Genomic DNA, 22,908 nt, shown 5'->3' with positions numbered 1-22,908 from the left:
ACGCAGACAAACACCATGGATTCCAATGAATAAAGTCAAGTTTTTACTGAAACATTTCCCATAAAAAAGTATATCAGCCTTCTCCTACTCTAGAAGGTCAGATGCGATTTTCAACATTACAGGTTGCCTTTAATCGACTAGAAGGCAGGCTATGGGCAGTGACTTTGCAGATCATATAAGCATAAAGAGGGATTATTCTTTATTTTGTGCCCTGCGTATGGACAGGAGATTGTAAAACTGTACTATTATCTCATCCTCAAGATGAATAGAAGACAATTAGAATAACCTGTAAATGCAATGTATTAAGAAGGGGTTAAAGGGCCCAATAGTGAGCGGTCAGCACTTCCTCACGTCCTGCACAAATGGTAAGGGGCAGATCCAGAAAGCACATTAAATAAAGGTGGAAGCGTTCAAGTGAATCGATTAGTCTGGCTTAGTACCAGCTGGACAATGGTGCCAGGTCCCAGGGGCCGTGGTTTCTCTGCAGGGTCTTAACCTTGAATTAAAGAATATGTGATGGCTGTAAAGAGGCCAGTGTTTTCAGCAGCGTGCGGGCAGCTCTTCTACCCTTGTACAGTGCTCTCCAATCCATGCAACATGCCCGTGCCCACCTGTGTGATTTCTGCAGAGAAGCTTGGCACCTTTTATGCTTGGGCAATAAATAGGACCAGGACCCTATTAACATTCAGCCTGTATCTAATAGGAGAGATCTCACTACTTCATTGGGAGCAATGAAATTTTAAAACAATTCTAATATTTTAGTAACTGAAAGGTCAGACGTGCCAGTAACGAACGCGCGCCGTTAACCCTTTGCCGCCTCCCACGTATGGAGGCCGATGGCGGCGAAAGGGTTGGATTGTGTTCACATATAACTAGGCTGAGTAATCCTGCGCTGTACTTTAATTTGGTCTTAATTTTATGGGCCTCGCTTTAACTGCTTGCCTTACAGACCTTTATTCCTTACAGGAACAGTTAGCTCATAAACACAAGATCCGCCGCTTCCTATGCACTTCGCCTTCCACCTTAAACTGCGTTTTCCCCCTCTTTCACTGTCTTGCGCTCTCTCTTTCTCTCCCTTTCTTGCTCTCTCTCTCTTTTTCTCTTCACTTTTATTACTATGGCCTTTTCCATTTTTTTTTCTGCTCCGAGCCTGGGACACAAATCTCGCTGCTATTGCAGTGTGTGACATCTCCGCTCGTTTGCCGCTGCTCATTAACAAACAATACTGCTGTGAAATTGGTTTAATGACAAAGTAATAAAATTGCTATTCTGCTCACAGAGAGCCCGAGGCGTTCTGAGGCAGGCTCTGGGTGCCAAGATGCATTAAGCTGCTTATTCGTAAAACAGGGAATCATCTGGTTCTAACCTCCCCTCCCTGTATACATTCTGCCTTTCATCTCCTGATAAAAAAAGATGTATTTTCATAGGTGTTTCTCCGCGTCTTTTCAGGATATCGTTACAGGGCAGAGTTCTCTGGGTGCCCATCGGTATCACCCTTTCACATGATGCACAAATATCAATCCGGGGCAGTGGTGTCCTTCACACTGGAATGTACAGGAATGATCCGATGCCACCTTACCGGTACCCTCCAGCTGCGGAAACTTCAGACAAGTGGGGCCATACTACCGGGAGGAACAACCTATGACTCCGCGCAAGCTCTCTGTCATATCCATGGGCAATAAAATACATAATCAGTTGTACAAATCAATGCCATACCATGATAGATGCTTGATGATCCAAAAGGAATTCTTAGGACCCCCCATTCATCATTCTCCGGTTGTGTTTTTTGTCTGCTGGTAGTCATTGCTGTTTTTCTGCACAGAATTTTTCAAAATGGTTCACAGGGTCAATGAATTTTTCGCAAAGTAGAAGGAAATGGTCTTTATTTTATCTTTAACCTATTTACAACTTTGTAGTGTCAAAAGTCACACGGTTTGCAAAACGGCACAAAAATTGCGAATAAGAAAATCTCTCGGTCCGGAATATATTTGCTACAAAAGGTTGCAAATGATGAGTTAGGCAAAAATATTTGGAAATCCTAAACTCCGCGCTCAAGGATGAACTTATGAAAAAGAGAACGCAAAGGAGACTTCAAAAGCGGCACAAATCAAAAGGGGAATATGGCACAAACCAAAAAAACCTATAAAAACTAAGCAAAAATAAGAGCACAAATGCAATAGAATTGCACACTTAGGTCCATTCTTTTGTAGATGTATCCAGTGTGCACTTGTGTTAGGTGATATAATTATATAGATTTATTTACATCAACTGATGACAGATATTCTGATGTTTTAGATGTAGGGGAGTCATAACTTCTGTTCTTTCATACCAGGAAAAACATTTTTGTGCTTTCTAATAGCTTCTGCTAGCCAAGTAGATATAAAAGTGGTTGTCAGTACTGCTAAATTGCTGGTCTATCCTTAAGAAAGGTCATCAATATCAGATTGGTTGGGGGTCGACATCCGGTATCCCCGCAAATCAGCTGTGCCCAGTGCCATCGGAGAGATGTAATCAGTTGCGGAGCTGCAGAGCACAACTTCGTCAACTGTATAGTGCCAGCGGCCAGAACTCCGCACATCTGCTCATATACTAAGGTTAGGCTGTCCATTTATTAGCTCTGGACACCTCCTTAAGCCCATTTAGAAAGGCTATTAATTGGGGAACCAGCGTGATGAGTGATGAGCCGTACATTGTCCTCTGTAAATACGAGATGTGCTGCGGAAAACATTGATGTTCTATGTGCACAGAACAATCATAATAACGATCGTTCTGTGCTCGTATGGGTCATCTGCCATTAAATGACCACAGTTTGGCTTCCATGAAGCTGATCAATGGCCGTTTAGTGGCCAAGGTGGGCACGTCTAAACCCAGCATTGGTAACGGTCAATGTATACTCTCCTAACTGCTCTGTAAAGATACATCTACTTTACGTGAAACTGTATAAAATGCCAAAGCCAGCAATACCTTCTGGCAGTAAGGAAGGCAGTGGGAGCTGTTATCAGAGTCAGCACTCACCTGTAACCCTTTCACACTCTTTTCCGGCCTCTAATCGCTCATTATCTGTGTGTGATGATTACCTGCCAATCTCCTGCACAGTTTTAGTTCCTGGGACCGTCACCTTTAACCAGACATTAAACCTCAGTTTGCTCCTTGCTAATGAGACTGATATCTTATCACCATAACTTAGGGAGAGTTTCAGGTCTCCTGTTTACCTTGAAAGGTGAAGGAGTGAAAAGACAAACAGACTTTGGCAATGTTTGTGAAATACGTCTGTGCGTGTACATATCCTGATATTGACATGCCTCGCTATGTATGGCATCATATATGGGTTTCACCATCATGTCAAGTGGCGTGTCCTCTCCGTGTGCTCACTGGATGTACTAATGGCCAAAAGCATGACCAAAAGGTATGTGCGTGATAAAAGTACAGGCCATAAATATGTGTCATCAGAGGTCAAGATGGTGCAAACATACCAGTAGGGCAACCTGAGCAACCACACAGGGTCCCAAGGGATAAGGGGCCACTACCAGCTCCAAAGCAGGTGGAAATTGTACTGAGCAAAGGGCCCAGATACTGTTCTTGTACAAAGGCCCTATTCTGTCTGTGTCCTTTCCTTTGCATATGTATACATAGACAGGGCATACAATATATAGTGCTCTGGACCAGCAGCCATGGACCTCCAATGCTGGTAGGGCCAGCAAGTCTTTTTGCACAGCTCATAATATCTTCTATATATCGGTGGATACGTCTTTCTGTCCAAAACTTGGATGAGCAATGTGGCCCCAGAATCAGCACATGCGCATGCCGCACTATGGTGCCATTTTATTGAAGACACTGTGTATGCGAATTGACAAACACCGTGTCTTCAACAAATTGGCGAAGAATGTTGCGGGATTCACAAGCGTTGACTCTACCTAAATTTTATTGAAGTAATGTACAATAAAGTCAACATAGCAGTGCGCACACTCCGGCAGTCACCACTATCCCTATGGCATGCGCACTGCTGTGTTGACGTTGCTGTACATTACTTCAATAAAATGGCGCCGGAGTCAGCGCGTGGGCATACTGCGATCTCCAAGAGCCCAAAACTCATTAAAGGCGCTAATCTTTCCATTAGGCCAAGTGTGCATGCTGAATATTTGCATCAGATTTTTGGCATATAACGTTGTTTAAAATACGATGCATTTTTTTGCCTATTTGTTAGAAAACGCTGCAAAAACGAAGAAATAATTGACATGCTGCAGGTTTGAAAAAAATAAAAAATGTTTTGAAAAAATAAACAGCGCTTGCGAGAAATTAAAAAAAAACTTTGGCGCTTGTAAAACATTCTATTTCTTCCATGGTGAAAAAAAATCAGTGCGTGAACAAGCTCTTAAAGTTTTGCTCTCTTTGTAATGTCCACCTTGTGAGATTGTGAGATTGTTTTTTTGGTTTAACCTTGGCTAAAATCTCCCCAAAGCTACAGAAGTGATCACATCACTTTATTCATAAAGTTTCGCATCAGTAGCTTCATCAGGCGCTTTCTTCTTACATGAGGCTTTATGATGAATGTAATAAAGCTGTGGTTATGAATTGCTGTGATAGATACAGAAAAGGATCAAATAAACTTCCAACGTTCCCATTTGGATTGACAAATGTTCTGATAAGAGCGCACATATCACATTCCAATAATCTTCTTTATATCTCCCTATATTGAAAATTGGATTTTTAGATTGTCAAATTTTTGCAGACAGGAAATAAAAGAAGACAAGAAACTCTTGATGGAGCATTCCCAAGTCTCCAAAGGAAAAAAAAAATCAAAAATCCTCCTACTCCGTTATCAGTCTCTTCTCTAGGTTAGCAGTTTATTTCTACATTAATCACGTTGACAGAAGCAAGGCAACTCAATTTTCTGCCTCTCTAGCTAGGCGCGTCGCTTTCTGGGCCGCACTCAGCATGGAAACGGCTGCATCTAAGCTGTGGTTACCGGTTTAATTGAAATGCTATCCACACTATAGGGTGCATTAAACTCCGATAACAGCAGTTCCTGTAGCCAACTTAAGTAGCTAAAAAAAAAAAGCGATAAAAAAAAATGCCTAACTGATAAGTCAGACAAACCGGCTAATTCTCCGAGCGTGTCTCTCATTGTGATCCGTAAAAAATGGGGGGGTGTAAAAATGAATCAGAGAGCCACGAAAATCAATTGACCCGCGGGTGGCTCATCAGGAGCTCAGCCTGATAACGCTAACGGCTTTGTTGGTGTCTGCCTGCCTGCACACCGCAGATAGAGCACTTTGTAAATGAACCTGCTTTGATAAATATATTAAGGGAAGCTGTGAATAAAAGGCGAAGGTTTCTCATTTGTAAATACAGAGCCGGCTACATGGAATTAGAATGATAAAATACAGTCCCATGTAATTAAGTTTGTATTAGTACTGAAATCCGTGCAAATACTCTCCCCGAATTCTGAAAGAGAACTGTCGTTTCAATTAATCTGAACATCACCCCGGAATGTCGGGAACAAAATTAAGCCTGTGATAAAAAACCGGGGCCTGTATTTTGATAAGTAAATCCAATATCATTTCTTTGCGGCTCTGATCGTTGTCTGGAAATTCTGCAGCTTCTCTGCCTCCTACCCCCTCCCTCCCCTGTGTCTCTCTCATCCAGCCCTACAGTCAGGGCTAATCCACACAGAAAGGTATGGGACTAAAGCCGGCTGCTGCGAAATATCAAAGCCGCTCGTGGGTTGTCAAGATGGGCCAGGAAATCACAGGGCACAGATCACAGCAACCTGCTCCGAATCCTCAGAATCCCCCCGCGTCCCACTCCAGACCTCTTATAAGCACCTTGTGAAATGCATAGACCTAGCAGCGAGTCAGTCACAGGGGATATAGGTGCAGCGATTACAGGCGCCATCTGCATTTCATGTGCTGCTAATTGACTGCTTCCAGGTGACTTGGTGACAATATCAACAGATTATATATAAAACTAGATGGTGGCCCGATTCTAACGCATCGGGTATTCTAGAATATGCATGTCCACGTAGTATATTGCCCAGCCACGTAGTATATTGCCCAGCCACGTAGTATATTGCTCAGTCACGTAGTATATTGCACAACCCACGTAGTATATTGCCCAGCCACGTAGTATATTGCCCAGCCACGTAGTATATTGCCCAGCCACATAGTATATTGCCCAGCCACGTAGTATATTGCCCAGCCACATAGTATATTGCTCAGCCACGTAGTATATTGCCCAGCCACGTAGTATATTGCTCAGCCACGTAGTATATTGCTCAGCCACGTAGTATATTGCTCAGCCCACGTAGCATATTGCACAGCCCACGCAGTATATTGCACAGCCCACGTAGTATATTGCCCAACCCACGTAGTATATTGCACAGCCCACATAGTATATTGCACAGCCCACATAGTATATTGCACAGCCAACGCAGTATATTGCACAGTTCACGTAGTATATTGCACAGCCCACGTAGTATATTGCACAGCCCACATAGTATATTGCCCAGCCATGTAGTATATTGCCCAGCCACGTAGTATATTGCACAACCCACGTAGTATATTGCCCAGCCACATAGCATATTGCCGAGCCACGTAGTATATTGCCCAGCCACGTACTATATATTGCCCAGCCACGTAGTATATTGCCCAGCCACGTAGTATATTGCCCAGCCACGTAGTATATTGCCCAGCCAAGTAGTATATTGCCCAGCCACGTAGTATATTGCCCAGCCACGTAGTACACTGCACAGCCCATGTAGTATATTGCCCAGCCACGTAGTATATTGCCCAGTGACGTAGTATATTGCACAGCCCACGTATTTTATTGCCCAGCCACATAGTATATTGCTCAGCCTACGTAGTACACTGCACAGCCCACGTAGTATATTGCCCAGCCACGTAGTATATTGCCCAGTGATGTAGTATATTGCACAGCCCACGTATTTTATTGCCCAGCCACATAGTATATTGCTCAGCCTACGTAGTACACTGCACAGCCCACGTAGTATATTGCCCAGCCACGTAGTATATTGCGAGACCAATCAGCGACTTGGATTCCATGACAGACATAGGCCGTGACCAATGAATATCTGTGACAGAAAGAAAGACAGACAGAAGGACAGACAGAAAGACGGAAGTGACCCTTAGACAATTATATAGTAGATAGGGAAGCATGGTAGCTCAGTGAGTAGCACTGTACTATATATAGGGCAGCAGGGGGCTCAGTGGGTAGCATTGTACTATATGTAGGGCAGCAGGGGGCTCAGTGGTTTGCACTGTACTATATAAATGGGCAGCAGAGGGGCTCAGTGGGTAGCATTGTACTATACATAGAGTGGCATGGTAGCTCAGTGGTTAGCACTGCTGCAGCCCTGGGATCCTTAGTTAGTGTACCACCGAGGACAACATCTGTAAGGAGTTTGAATGTTCTCCCCGTGTCTGCGTCGGTTTCCTCTGGGTTCTCCAGTTTCCCCCCACACTCCAAAGACATACTAATAGGGAGTTTATATTGTGAGCCCCAATGGAGACAGTGATGACGATATCTGTAAAGCGCTGTGGAATTGATGAAGCTATATAAGCAAAGCATAATAAAATAAATAGTAAGTGCAACTATGAAACTGTATTCTGCAGAAAGTATTGGATGATTCCAGAGAAGCGTATGTGAATGGCATCATTGATCCGCCCAGTGAATACAGGTGAATTAAATTGCCTGTTTTTTTCCAATTCAGCAAAAAAGAACCCCAAATACACGTGCAGACATGGCATTGGTGCAACCCTAGGGGGACCAAGAGGTAAGGGGACCGCTTGTTCCTCCAAAGCAGGTGGAATTGTGCATGATGATGACTGCAGTGGGCCCATAAATTGTCCGTGTACAGAGGCCCTTTTCTGTCTGTGTCCACTCCTGTCCAAATACATGACATCAATTTACCCAATATATCCCAATAGCCGAGAAAATTGTAGTGTTTCAGAATAATCTGTCCTGTGTGTACATGAGCCATGATGCCATTTGTGGCCATTATATGACTTGTATATTACATTTTTAGCAGTTTTCCCCTCTGAAGCCTCAGCAGCTTCTCTGTCTGTGCTCTGGCTTTTTTTCCCTACTGCTTCTCTATGACCCTTCTCTCTCTATAGGCTTTTACAGGCACTGAGGACAGATTTGTAGACAGATTTGAGCAGTTTTTGGAAAGCTAATGATTAGCGCAGAAGATAAAAAAATATGATTGATTGATTGGAAAAAAAATATTTTTCTTTCAGCATTTTTGCTGCAGACTTCAGCTATACTAAGAATAAGGAAAAATCTGCAACTAAAACACATGAAAAACGTGCATTTTTTAAAAAAGATGTACGGTAGTTGTTGGGTGTGCAAATATTTTACCAGGACTCGGTTTACGTTGCCGCCTTTAAGGGCACCTGGAGTCATTTTGGGTGCAGTATTGTATCCATAGCATGTTATTTAATACGTAAATTGCTGGTCAAGGCTAAGTAGGAGGATAAAGCGCCTCCAGATGATTATGAACACTAAGGTTCTCTGAAATCTAGAAGCCGAGAGCCCCCCCCCCCTGCAGAAAGCATAAATCAGCTTGTTAAAAGGCAACACCAAGTAGCTTTTAATCAAATGTCACAGACTGCAGCATTATGATTTTCCTCCCTCATTAAAAGCAGAGCCACTGAAAGCATTATTGGAGCGCTAGAAGAATTGCATCTGCCGTCCTCCACTGCACACATCACCGGCCTCCCTCATCTGTGTACGTATGAGGCCAGAAACTCTACACGCGAGGAACAAAGCCGATCACAATATCATCAAGGGTTGCATCGGTCAGATCCTACATACTCGAATTGGTACGAGTTGCAGTACCGCAGACAGCCTACAGACAAGAGTGGCGCTGTTTGCGTTAAGACCTTTTTTCCCTCTGATTTTTGAAATCCCATTTTTTAAGCTCTTCTCAGTTGGTACACAATGATTGCTGCTTTTCAATTGCGTTTTAGAACAATCTTCGAAGATTTGCTCAATAATAAGACTATGGTCCGATTTTCATCCAGAAAAGTGTGACAATTTTATTCTCACTGATCATCCGTGTGCAGTCTGTTTCCTAGTAATCGTTTACAGTTTCCCAGTTTATGTATCCGTAAAAAAAAACAGATGTTACTGTGATGGTCCGATTTTTTTTCTCGCACCCATCCGATTTTTGAGTGAGAACAGATCTGCACCGCCTCATTGAATAACATTGGCCGGAGTGCAATTCATTTTTTCTATCGGATTGCACTCGCCCAATTTATTTGCGCAAATAATATAATATATATAATATATACATATTATTATTATCCTTATTTATTATATATATATAATATATAATAATAATAATAATGATGTCAATAAAAATGACTTTTATAAATGACTTTTTTTTAATATAAATGAATAATAATAATACAAACGTTACGAGGATGTGGAAACATAGGTGGGCAGAATAAAGACACGAAGTACACGGACTAATGGGTGTCATTCTTACCAGTTATTTACTTGCAATATGGTCAGCCCCGTGTCTTGTGCTAGCTGTTTCTTCTGTTCTTCGGAGGGGTATGGATGCTGTAAGAGAAGAATCAGAACTTTAATTTGCATTGAATGGAAATACTTTGTAGCAACCATAAAATAATAATTTCTGTAACAAGTCATTGTCAGATCCGCCAACACGTCACACCTGAGGCATTCATACCGCATGGATATCGGCGGTCATTAGACATGGAGGCTACCTGATTGCATCGGGCAAAAATTACATTTGTGTTTAACCCCTTCACCAAATAGCAGGTTTTGACGTTGATGTTGCACTGATCGTATGGGGCATGAGAAGTGACTGCACGTTGCTGTGTGCTCGATGCCCAACGTGGAAAGGAACACAAGCTTGACAAAGACCAGCCATAAATCAGAGTTCAGAAAGCGGGCAGCCGGTCTCCTCTCGCTGCTCCTACGACATGGTTCTGTGAAAGGGCACCGGCGTCCCATCCCTGGTGTTTGCACTGCGCTGTTTGCACAGGCTGGAATGCTCCATTGCCGATACATTAGCCCAAGACGAACAATAAATATCACCCATTCAGCGCCGAGCAAACTTTACTTTTTTTTTTCCGCTTCTATGGTGGAATTAGTAGTTTAAAGAACAGCAATACAATGGCTTACATGAGTTTCCCCCCCGTTTTTCAAGCATAGCCCGGATAGGAACCAGTTTATTGTTTGTGTGCCAAATGCATAGATATTGGGTCTTGGAGAAAAAGAAAGAGGCACTCGAATGCAATTTGTGATGCCGAGCTGAGTGTAATAGTATATAATTGTGACTAATGACATAGGAGGGTTTCTGCCTGGTAGAAACTGGCAGCCGTTACTTCTGCCACGGTGTTTCGCTAAGCGTGGAGGCAGGACGGGGTTAATTCTGTTTGTATGTATACCGCAGGCCTTTAATATTCTGCAAATGTTAACACGGAAAGATGATAATGCCAAGTTAATATGGGTTAAGGATAAAATGAAATCCATTTTTTTCTGATTGCTGGGTGCTGACAATTTTTTGGCTTCCTCAGCAGCCTCTCTATTGAATCCGTGTAATTACACCCAGGCTTTCCCCCCATTGTGCCCCCCTCGCTGCTCCTCCTCTCCGCCTGCCCATGCTGCTAATGACCTCCTCACTGTTATCAAAACCACTAATAGTCCTGGGCCCAGGGAAAAGCACTGATCTGGCCATATTGGGAAGCTGGTGGTAATTTGCATGGGGCTTCCAGGGTCCGCACTCACAGTCATCTCGGCCCATCATGGCTTGACTGTCAAAGAGTGTGAACAGCCTGTGTGATAAATGCTACCTCTAACCCATAGACCCGCTCCCAACAATGCCACCGCCACCTATTCTCTTGGCGGTAATGGAGATAATGAATGAGCACTGACGAGAAGCCCAGCTCATCACCATCACAGGGTGGCTGGGAACGGAGTGCCTCCAACTGCACGGAGAGAAAAAAAAGGAGCCTTAATTGGCTGAAAACATCATTTAAGCAAAAAAAGGGGGGACGCAGTATGTTAATTTCCCCCACTGAGACTGTGCAAAGCTGTTAACTAGTTCTGTGCTCCGCGACGTGGACCCCTGCTCGATTCACTGTTTAATCCCTTTGATGCAGGGCGCTCCTTGGTGGCGCTTCGGGGTCTCCTTTTGGCCCCGTATTTTGTGCCCTATACAGAATGAACAGTGACACAGAAAAAGAATCGATGGCAAATTGATTACGGGCTCGGCCCCTCCTGGTGCTCGGTGACATCCTGAATACGGAGAGCACCAGGATTTACCCTGCAGTGCACACAAATAAAACACCACTTTACAGGTTAGTAAACAGAAAGGTTGTCCTTGAGCGGAGATCCTTGTCACTTCAGTCTTTCCTCCAGCGAGCCACAGCCATTTTATGCCATAATCAGCAACACTAAATATACATCTTTCCCCTGACCCTTTAAGTCACTAATTGTGCCAACAAGGCCACTAAACCGTGGTAGCATGTACGATATATATGTACAAGTAGTAGTATATACCAATTACATTGTATTATAACCCTAGGTTTAAGGCCTCAATCAGACAGCCGTTTTCACATACTTGTCTTATCCATGGATAGAACCCATACCCGTTGTAATCTATAATGCTTTTCACATGTCCGTGTTGTTTTGTGGATCACGTGTCATGGAGACATGTCCGTTTTTAATTGGAGTCATGGATCAAAATAACCCGTACAAGTATGCGGTCCATAAAAATCACTAACAGCACAAGGATGGCATCAGTGCGCGGTCCGTGATTAAGGGCTCATACTTGCGAGAAATGATGAGTCTCGCACGGCAATACCCGGCACTGCACCCAGCACTCAGATCGGAGCGTGCGGCCGCATAGGAATACATGCAGCCGCATGCTCCGCTCCTGAGCGCTGGCAGCAGTGCCGGGCATTGACGTGCGAGACTCATCCGAGTTTCTCGCAAGTGAGTATGAGCCCTAACACTGTGATGTATAGAAGAAGCTTTTTCATATATTTATTTTGTTTTTCACATGAGAAAATCACTGATGATCAAAAATGAACAAACACTGATGAAACTCTGATCCAAAACACTGACGAAACTCAGATCCAAAACACTGACGAAACTCAGATCCAAAACACTGATGAAATTCTGGTCAAAACACTGATGCTAATCCAATTCAAAACACTGAAGAAACTTGGATCCAAAACACTGACGAAACTCAGATCCAAAACACTGATGAAATTCTGATTCAAAACACTGATGCTAATCGGATCCAAAACACTGAAGAAACTTGGATCCAAAACACTGATGACAAAAGGATCCAAAACACTGAAAAAAGTTGGATCCAGGCTCGGACTGGCCCATAGGGGAACAGGGGGGAATCCCCCGGTGGGCCCCTGTGCAGATCTGGTCCCCAACCCCATTGTATAGACAGTACTTGGCTTAATTCCCTTGATTTAGTATGTACAGATAAAAGCAGCATCTTAACATTCATTACCCAAACTACCCAGTTAATTATTCTATAGAGATATAGGAAAATTTGTGATTGAGGGTAGTGTAATATTTGTATGTAGGTAAAAAGTGGGCCCCCCAAAGTCTACGTTACTGGTGGGCCCTTGGTACCCCAGTCCGACACTGCTTGGATCCAAAACACTGATGATAATCGGATCCAAAACACTTAAGAAACTTGGATCCAAAACACTGATGCTAATCGGATCCAAAACACTGAAGAAACTTGGACCCAAAACGCTGATGAAAATCGGATTCAAAACGATGATGAAACTCAGACTGTTTTTGTATATGATGGGATCATAGATGTCTGAAAGAGGCCTAAGGCCCCTATTAAAGGAGTTCTCCAGGCTTGGGGCTGTAACTATGTGACTGCAGACTTGTGAATCTTCACAGTGCTCACAGAGCTCACTGTCAGGATTCTCCAGTGCTGGCACCAGGAGATGGCAAACTCGTAACCACAAACATTTGACCACATTCCGACTAGATGTATCCAGTCTTGCTCAATTCACTTACAATGAGCCAGACTGTGCACGACTAGTCTGCATGTGACCGCATGTATACAAATTGTATAATGTCTTCAGCTCCCGGCGCCTGGATAGGGGAATCCTGACAGTGTGCACACTGCGTGCTGCAAGGGTTCACAAGTCTGCAGTCACACAGAGTGACAGCCCCAAGTCTGGACAACCTCATTAACATCTGTATGATTGCAGTGAAGACGCCAGGGTCATAAGACTGCAGGAATATGACATTTAGTGAAAACAGCAGGAATGTATGTACTGTACAATGTAGTGCTGACCTCCCATATTATCGATATCTGACACAAACAGAAGAAGGTGAAGCAGAATTCACCAAATATGAAACTGATTAGAAATCTAAGTGTGAATAAAATATTTTCTGTTCCTGTAGTTTTCTTAGAGCTTATTATCGGCATATACTTTACTATAAGCTTCCAAATATTCAGAATTATTTTCTAATTTACCATCTCTCAAAATAAGCAAACACAAACTCATGTGTTATAGTAAGTTATAAGAGTTTCTAGTATTTTTTATCACTACCAGTATTGTACACTACCTAAGGGTATGTGCACACCATATACTTTTCTGGCGGGTACACACCATAACCCACCTGAAAATTGCTGAATAAACACCAAGAAGAATGACCCTATGCGTATGCGTATATATTTATAAACAACCCGCTGTTCATAGGCCTCCAAAGATGGAACATGGATAAAAGATGTGACCTGATCATTCTCCAGATGACTTAATGATATAATACTAGTAAAACCCCCCACAAAAGGTCTGAAAAAAGCGCTCTAGAAAAAACTGAAAAGAAGCTGGCATCTCCTGAACCGTCTTCCTCCTGAAACCGTAGGAGGGTTTGTACACGTCCAAGATACGTTGCGTGCACATTCCCAAAGTTTGGGCTTCGATGTTCAGGTGTTTTGATGCAGAAATTAAAGCCAAAGGTTGAAGAGAATAATAAATGCTCGACATGTATGTAGGCCTATTTTTTGAATACACTCTATTTTGAATTAAAAAACTGCATCTAAAAACCTGAACATGTGAACACACCCCTGAGGACCCTTGAACATTGATACAACTTGAGATGCATTGTATTCACATGAACTTTGTCATTACCAATTTCTTTTTTTTGTCGTAGCAAAAGAAACCTAAAAATGATGAGGTCTAGGGTCCGTCATATGACGGGCACCAATGGTGCCTGATGGATCCTGTTGAATTATAATGTTGTTTGTAGTTTTCCATCCAGGTTCTAAAATTGCTGAAAAAACATTGCTACGTGGCTGCACTATTTTTTTCCACTAAATGTAATGGAATTTATGACGGAGTCCCCGATGCGGTTTTGATCCCAGTCAAGAAAATAAGTTGGTTTGTTACATGGTCTTCTTTTATCCAGAGATTGGTCTAGTCACAAAGCATCCATAGAGATTGCGGTCTGTATAACATGGCAGATGTGCCATTCAGGGATCTGAGAAAGCTGGGTGACAACCTTTGTGCTGGTTACAGTTTCATTGTCATACTTCAGCCTCATTCAAACGTCCGTTTTTATCACATACAAGCAAAGCGGACCAATTATTTTGATCAGACTTTGATTAGAGTTTGGTCAGAGTGTCATCAGTTTTTCTCGTACATGGAGGAAAAAAAAAGTTTCTGCATCTTCTCCATTCTGACAGTCCATGAAAATTGGACCAAACTTGGATGCCTGATTTTTTTTCACTGACAAATACACTTTATTTGCTGATTTTGATCTGACACTCAGATCAAAATCGGACATGTCTCCACTAATTTACATGGACTGGTCGGTCTGTGGAAAAACCAAGGACGTGTAAACAGGTACGCGTGGTATTCAAAAAAGCACAGCTAGCACTCGTACCCCAAAAAACGGACCCTTGAACGAGACCTTATTTTTCAGTAACGGATATAACGTCGGTAACCTTCTGCATAGATTTCCTACTCCTTATAATCTTACGAAGATCTGTGATTTAGACAATGCAGACATGACGCCTACGGCAATCTTGTATGACTGTAGTCCTCACTCATCTGATAGAAATCTTGGGCGATCTTGTTCTACCAAATTAGACACTCATTATACTTCATTGCATTTTCCGTGCTACAAATTGCTGTATTAAAAAGTGAGTTGCAAAGGTAAGTATTCGCAGTGGTGGCGCGAGCTAGTAAATATAGACTAATACTGTCCTAATTTGTATCACAAGAACATGAGTGTAGCAACAAATAACACAATGTAGAACATGTGCCAGGAGCTCGTTACAAAGCGGGGTTAAATATCCTGCAGCTGAAGGAGTTCCTGGTGCTTTTGCAGATCCTGGTAGCACTTAAGGAGTTAAATTTGCCCAGAGGACGCATGCGTGAAGAATTGTCAGGAGGAAGGCAGAACGATTGCATAAAGAGCCGGTGTGGGAGGCCACATCTCGTATTAGAGATTATAATGCAAAATATGGGAACACACGATCAGCGTGGGCGTAATTAAATTAATTAGCGATATAAAGCACTCGGAGGGAAGTGTCTCCACACACAGAGGTATATGGATAAAACAGGTTTTAAATATTTAGTAGGAAGCCATCTGCTACATGCTGGTTTGTTCCTGAGAAATATAAATAAATAGATTTTATGTCTAAACCCTTGTGCGTGTCCCCTGCCTCCGACGAGGTTACATTTACCTCCCTGTGATATCGGGAGTATGGCGAAGCCACCTCGCTGGGTTGTAGGTTCCTTTGGCTTGGGAGAGGTGGTCATCTCAGACTGGTAGGACTGTATGTGACTAATTAAAGCACTAATACTTTGCTGCTCACTGGATTTCGGCTCGCGCACAATCCAGCTGGCCAGACATCTGACACGGCCGCATGACTCGTTCCTCATGTGATTTTCCTCATCATTGTCCAAAGTATGTTTGAAGGTATATGGGCTTGTGTAGTAGGGCAGCTAATGGCCACCAAAGAAATGAAAAAAAAAACTGACATATGACGTTTGCTGTCAATTGTGGGGGCATTTTCATTACTAAGGGGCCAACAGGACTTGGGTTTTTTGCAAGCACCAAAGGAAAATATTTGGAGAGCCCACTCTCCATCTATACAGGACCGCATGTATCATTAGTAAGGTTGAATGGATCAGCCCAAAAGACATAGATGCCGAGGGCAGGTGCAGACGACCATTTTCTCTACATCCGAGAAAATCAGTCTGATTGTGCTGATCAGAGTGTGATCCGATTTTCTCAGATGTGAATGGCATGCTGCCATTTTTTTCCTAGGACCACTCAGTCCAAGGAAGAACATCAGACATGTGCACAGTCATATTGAATAACATTGGTCCAAGTGCGATCTGATGTTTGATGGATGGCACTTGGACTGACGATATGGCTATCTTCACGTGTCCTAATAGTAAATGATCGTCAGCTCCTTATGGGCTAGTCTTCCGCTGAACCTTTGAGCTTATTGTGTCAGAACCTGACGATATCGGAAGATTGTATTGTATGTATGCCAGTTCCCCCATGCCTACAAAGAAGCCCCGGATATTTTACTGGCTCATTCTGCATAACTGAAGGCCCTATATGTGTTGATGTTGTGTGGTGCCTCCAAATGAGATGTTCTCCTAAGGATATGCTGCAAAAAAGCTATAAAAAGTGAAAAAGCATTTCCTAAATTTCCACATCTAGCCTGATGTGTGTTTTCATGGAAAACATGGATCGGCGGGTTCAGATTTTCCTTGTTTATGACAAATGGAAGCATCACAAGGATGTCTGATGTCCGCTCATTTCACAACACCCTCACATAGTCGCTAGCACATACAGTCACTTTAGAGGAGGTTGTCAAGTTATCAGGTTATCTTGGATCATCTAACATTTATCTTTATTTTATTCCATATAAAATATATACACAGTACTGTACAGAACTTTTAGGCAGGGGTGGAACAATGTTCAAAAAGTAAAAGTGTTAATAGTTTATTTTTATAATTTTACAAAGTGCAAAGTGACTGAACAAAAGAGAAATATAAGTCGCATCAATAACTTATAATAGATGTGACCACTCTTTATCTTCAAAACAGCATGAATTCTTCTAGGTACACTTGTACTTACACACAGATTTTCATGGAACTCAGCAGGGAGGTTGTTCCAAACATCTTGGAGAACTAACCACAGATTTTCTGTGTATGAGGCTTGTGCAGATCCTTCTGTCTCTTCATGTAATCCCAGACGGGCTGGATGATGTTTAGATCGGGCCATATCATCAATTTTGATCCAATGGATGGATTTGCACAAGTGACATGCACAGAAGAATCGGTAGTTAATTCTTCAAGATGTTTGGAACAACCTCTCTGATGAGTTCTTTAAAAAACTTGTGTAAATACCTTGAGGAAATGATGCCGTTTTGAAGGCAAACAGCGGTCAAACAAAATATTGATGTGATTTAGATTTCTCTTTGCATTTTATTAATTGATAAAAATTAACTTTTGCACATTATTGTATATACAGTATATCTTGCTATATTACTATTAGAGAGTTATTTATAAATTATCTTTTCCAATCTCCACGTAATGTTTTGTGTCCGGTTTTCTGTTAATACCAGTAAGATACTTATTTTTTTTTTCTTATAATGTTTTTCTAATTCTTTACCAGCCCGGAAATGGTAACCGCCATGCCTGAAAGATGCAACAAGAGCATGGAGGTTAAGCCATTATCCAATCCCAGGAGTTGCGTTATCACAAGGCAGTGCTGTAATGCCTCAGTACCTTTGCGGGAACAAGCTCTTTTAAAAGCTCATTACTAGAAACCCGCTTTTTCTCAAGGGCATTATGTGTCCAGTAGGCCTCATTTTAAGCATCTCAAACCTTCACTGTCAGACTATCGGAACAAGTGCTTTTATTTTTACCTAGGTCCACTTCCACTCAACTATCTGCATGCAGCAGCATTAACCCTTTGGAAACGCCTCTCCATTGATTAGCACTGTCCTAGGAGAATGTAGTAGACATTAAATTAAATCATCACGGCACGTGCTGACCCGATGAGGAAGATTGAATTACAGCTCTATTATAATTTGATTTATCAAGCCAAAATTGCATTTCATACACTGTGTTTGGATGTACATACCCATGTGTCTCCATGTGGTGGCATTACGAGTCATCTAAGAATGGGAAAGGTCAATAGACACATCGGTGCATTGGCACTTCCCAACTTCCCAGAGGTGGCGTCGCACTTTAGTTTTCTGGCACAGGTGGTCTAAAAAGTTTCTGATCTACCATAACTACATGAGTGTGCATACTCTACTTTCCTAATTGGGTATAAGTTCTCAGAGTAAAGTCAGTGGGACTGGTCGATCATCGGATACATATGGGGATGGTCCCAACAGATAATGTTGGCGAGGAGAACAGACTGTTCTTCCTGGCATTGACCAGTGCCTGGAGCGCCTCTGCCTATACCAAACACATGAAAGCCTGTCCTTGGCGTGCATATGTATGGGGGAGGAGAGATGTAGGTGTTGGCTGATGAATTGCTCCGGTTAAAGCAAGGGTCACATCACCATATAGTCTCTCATCCGGTGATGATGTTAATGACACTCTGATCAGAGTTAGATCAGAATTTGATCACAGTGTGATCTGATCTTTTCAGATGTGGAGAAGATGGAAAAAAAAATCTCTATCTTCTCCATTGAGTCAGTCCATGGAAATTGCACTACACTCAGATGTTGTCCGATGTTTTCCACGTACTCATTGACTAGGATGGCTGAGTTTGATCTGAATATCAGATGCAAATTGTGCATGCAGTCTTTGTCCAAGAAAAAATTTAACGTGTACGGCCCCATAGACTGTTTTGTCGGATTGCACTCGGACCGAAAATACAATCGTCTGCACAAGACCAAGCTGTGAGTTTACACAGAACCATGGAATATATTGATGCTAAATTAATACCAGACAGTAAGCAATTCAAGACATTAATGTTATTGCCGCTTCTGCATGTTATTTGCGGGCAAATTTACTATTGGTGCAACTTATGCAGCTACACAGGGGCCCAAGAGGCAAGGTGGCCCACATCCACCTCCAAATCAGTAAACAGCTTCTGTCACAGTCACATTATTGGACTGGAGAGGGCCCATGTACTGTTCTTGCACCAGGGCTTCCCCTTGTGTGTCCATCAGTGGTGTTCCTTATGGATGTGGAGGAATGACCCGGACAAAATACGACCTAACCCTTCTCTTCTTGGGTATTGTAACTGGGAAATACATTAATGGATAAGCATATTCGGTCTGTTGCAGATGCATCCCTTTCCCTAAGGGGTGATGGTAAGGAAAACGGAACTAAACACACATATTCCAGTTTTGTTTCTATTTGTGAATGAGACTTGGTTGCATTAAATGCCACTTGATCTTTGAAGTGGTCTCTGCTGTTAACCAGATTTGGGACTTTATTAGGCTGAAAGTAATGGATGGGGGAATTGCGGATCAGAAGTCCCAGAGGAGAAAAGCAGGAATAGTCAGCACGTTATCCAGTACAGTACACCATGAACTGTAAATGTTCTGTGACAGGTCCACAAAGTGAGTACACCCGAGGATTCACACTGCAGCACCCCTCCGCTATCACCCAGACTCAGCACATCTACAGCACCCAGTCAGCTCGGGGTGCAGGGCAGAAGAAGCAGGCCAAGGGTTCTGCCAGGGATCAGCAATAATCTCAGCCTCAGGCTCTGCCATCCTCCAGATAAGCTGCAACTTCCCTTCAACTGATGAATGCTGAAAAAATCCAGCACCCAGAGGTGCTGAAAGAAGCTGGGATGTCTGTCAGCAGTGAAAAGCCTGGCAACCCTCAGACTAGCCAGACATGCCGAGCAAAGTCTTTCCGCCATGCTCATACTATCATACTCTTTGTTCTGTGCCATTAAGCAGCATTGCTTGATTCTGCATGAGGATTTTCACTGCACAAGTCTCTTATCATCATCTTCAGAGCACAGTTGCCTCCTTGAAGATCTAGTACTGATCTGGTATGAGGCGGCGTACGCTGTGGGTGTGTAGTTCGCTTTTGTAAATGGGTTAATATTGTGCCTGAGCAGAGAGACAGCAGCGTGAGAAGTGCTGAGGTTGTGCAATGTGCTGGCTCCAGGTGTCCCCGGGCGGCTGCAGATAGGAATTCTCTCCTCTTGTTGATCAACCTATTCTGGCCTCCACTCCTTGACATCCACCGGCAGCAAAAACTCCGTCTTCACAAGGTCCTGTGTATTATAGATCATGGTTTTGGCTCGATGTAACCCTCCATTATTCTTCTAAGGGCTGATGACCGTTTTAATCGGACCGGTGCCATGCGTTGTTTTGATGGACAGCACTTGCACACGTTATTCTATAGGGCCGTGCACATGTCCGATTTTGTCCAAGTGGTCCAAGGAAGAAAAAAAATCACAGCATACCCAATTTGAATCCAAGAATTATGGGTCCATGATAAATCGGATGACATCCGATTGGGGTCCCATTTTCACAGACTGACAAACTAGAAAAGACGGAGAAACTTTTTTTTTCCTATCTCCACCTCCGCGAAAATCAGAGTCTGATTAGCATAACCGGGCCGATTTTCTCGGATGGAGAGAAAACGGTCGTCAGCACCTTTCCTAATGGGGTGAGACTTCACACTGGGCTAATTACTAGAAAACAAAAATAAACCAATCAAATTAATAACATCCCATCTGATCACTGGAGACGTGGTGGCGGCAATGTCATGTTGTAACCGTACGGCTACATTCATCTAGTTAACGTGCAAGTGAGTAAAATAGACCTTTGTAATCATTCTATAGTAGAGTATGTTTCCCATCAAACATATGCCTGAATCATAGTATTTAGTAAAAAATAAAAAAAACAAATGACGAACAGGGAGTATCAAGTTTTTTAAAAAAGGATCATTTGGGTTCTGGGCTCCAATGCTCTGAGCCCACTGACACCGCCCAATTGTCTGACTGCTTGATTACTCATACGCTTTGCAGCAAGAAGCTCTTATCCGGTGGGTGAGATTTACAGAGCAAAGTGCTTCCAAAACTGGCATCCATACCGATTTTACATTTTCGAACCCCTTCATGTTTTGTTCCAAGTGTTTCTGGTTGCTTTTTTTATTCTCTAATATTTTGGACACTTATCTTTTTTTTAATTAAACAAGCTTATATTAAAAACGTCAGAGAAAAGGTACTGCAAATTGAGAAAAATTCTACCCACCTCCAAAAATAATTCCCTTTGCATAGACCTTAAGAGTTTTTGAAGAAGAAATTCTCCAACGAAAACTCATTTTATTTGAATACTCCTTGTAGTTTTTGGAGTTTTCTACTCCAAAAAGTAATAAAAAAATCAGTATGAACATACCTTTAATGCGACATCTTTTCAGGCGTATTTCACCTGGAATTCACCTAGAAAAAGCCCTAAAAAAGCTAAATAAAATGCACATCGGCATAGCAAAATAAAAGCATCTTGCTGCGCATGTGTGCGGTCTTTTTGAGCTTCTTTATACCGCTTTAGGTTTCCAAAACCATGAAGAAGTAAGCAGACCAAATCCGCTCACTGATATATACAATAGAAAAATGGAGACATCAAAGCTATTGGAAAATAAAAAGCATCAGAAAAGACATGAAAAAGAGGAAAAGCACTGCTGGTGTTTTTCTGAAGCGTCTTTTGCAGGGAAAACTCAGTGGGTATACTGGCATAACCAAAGGCTGAGGGCACACCAGCATATTTTCCTTCCTCCGAGAGAATGGGGCTGATTATGATCAGAGTTTGATCACAATGTGATCCGATTTTCTCGGATGAGGAGAAAACGGAAAAAGCATTTCTCCTCTTCTCCATTCTGTTAATCCGTAGAAAGGAGACCATACTCGGATGTCATCGTAGTGCAATCCATTTTTTTCCACAGACTCATTGACTTGCATAGCTGAGTGCAATCTTAATATTGGGTACAACACGGGCATGCCACAATTTTTCCTAAGACCGCCTTGGTCCAAGGTGCAAATCTGATATGTACGCTGCCCCATAGAATAATATTGGTCTGACTGCCATCCGATGTTTTGTCAGACCAAAAATACAGTCATGTGCACGACCTCTTAGCGTGACATCTGATTACAGAGACTTTGGATTAGGCCACGTTCACACGATCAGGATTTGGTCAGTATTTTGCATAGGTATGTGTAAGCTAAAACCAAGAACCAGGAGATAAATACAGAAGTGGTGACGTGTTTCTATTATACTTTTCCTCTGATTGTTCCACTACTGATTTTGACTTACACATCCTGAGGTAAAATACTGACCACATACTGAACGTAGCTTTAAAAAGCTATTAAAAATGCCAACAAGAATGCCCTGAAAAGTCTAACGCCTGATACTTTTTAACCATCTGTGCCCTCAGTAGAGAAGAAGGGTCCATAAACTTGTAAACAAGGAAAAATCTCAGTTCCTTGTCCCAGCAAGCACTGGAAAGGTTAGAAATGTAACCATTGCTCGGGGGTGTTATTGAAAGATAACACACCCAACATTTTGTATTTTTTTTTAATTACATCAGGAGAATGGCTGATTTCCAAGATTTGTTAGTCCTCAAATTTTTCGATCAGGTCCGGACATGGAGAAATGTCATTGACCTCTGATCTCATTGCACCTTTACTCCTTTCGGGCTCTTGCTAAATGTCAGCAGGAGGTCAGATGTCAGTCCCGAAGGAACAGGACTAACTAGCAACCTAAAATAACTTCCGAAGCCAACCCAAAATAAATAATACTGCCAACCAGAAACGTATTTGTAGACAATACCACCATACAGCCGGCCTGGTTGGGCACTTACAATAGCAGTAGACACTATTTTAATTTGTTTTTTTCAGATTGTGAAAACCAAT

At 42.5% G+C, this 22,908-nt stretch overlaps 1 protein-coding gene across 19 annotated transcripts in view; it reads right to left on the bottom strand.

Moving 5' to 3' along the window:
* The window catches only part of MEIS2 (Meis homeobox 2), a 182,514-nt gene that overhangs the window by 41,155 nt on the left and 118,451 nt on the right, over positions 1–22,908 (bottom strand). For all 19 annotated transcript variants that reach the window (XM_077263746.1, XM_077263656.1, XM_077263667.1 and 16 more), the window contains one exon: positions 9,512–9,588. In XM_077263746.1, coding sequence (XP_077119861.1) covers positions 9,512–9,588 — 77 coding nt within the window. The remainder of the gene's footprint in view (positions 1–9,511; positions 9,589–22,908) is intronic.

This window comes from Ranitomeya variabilis, chromosome 1 (genome assembly GCF_051348905.1).
Source record: "Ranitomeya variabilis isolate aRanVar5 chromosome 1, aRanVar5.hap1, whole genome shotgun sequence".
Lineage (NCBI taxonomy): Eukaryota > Metazoa > Chordata > Amphibia > Anura > Dendrobatidae > Ranitomeya > Ranitomeya variabilis.
The sequence above is the reverse complement of the archived record's forward strand: the minus strand, read 5'-3'. Positions and strand labels throughout refer to the sequence as shown.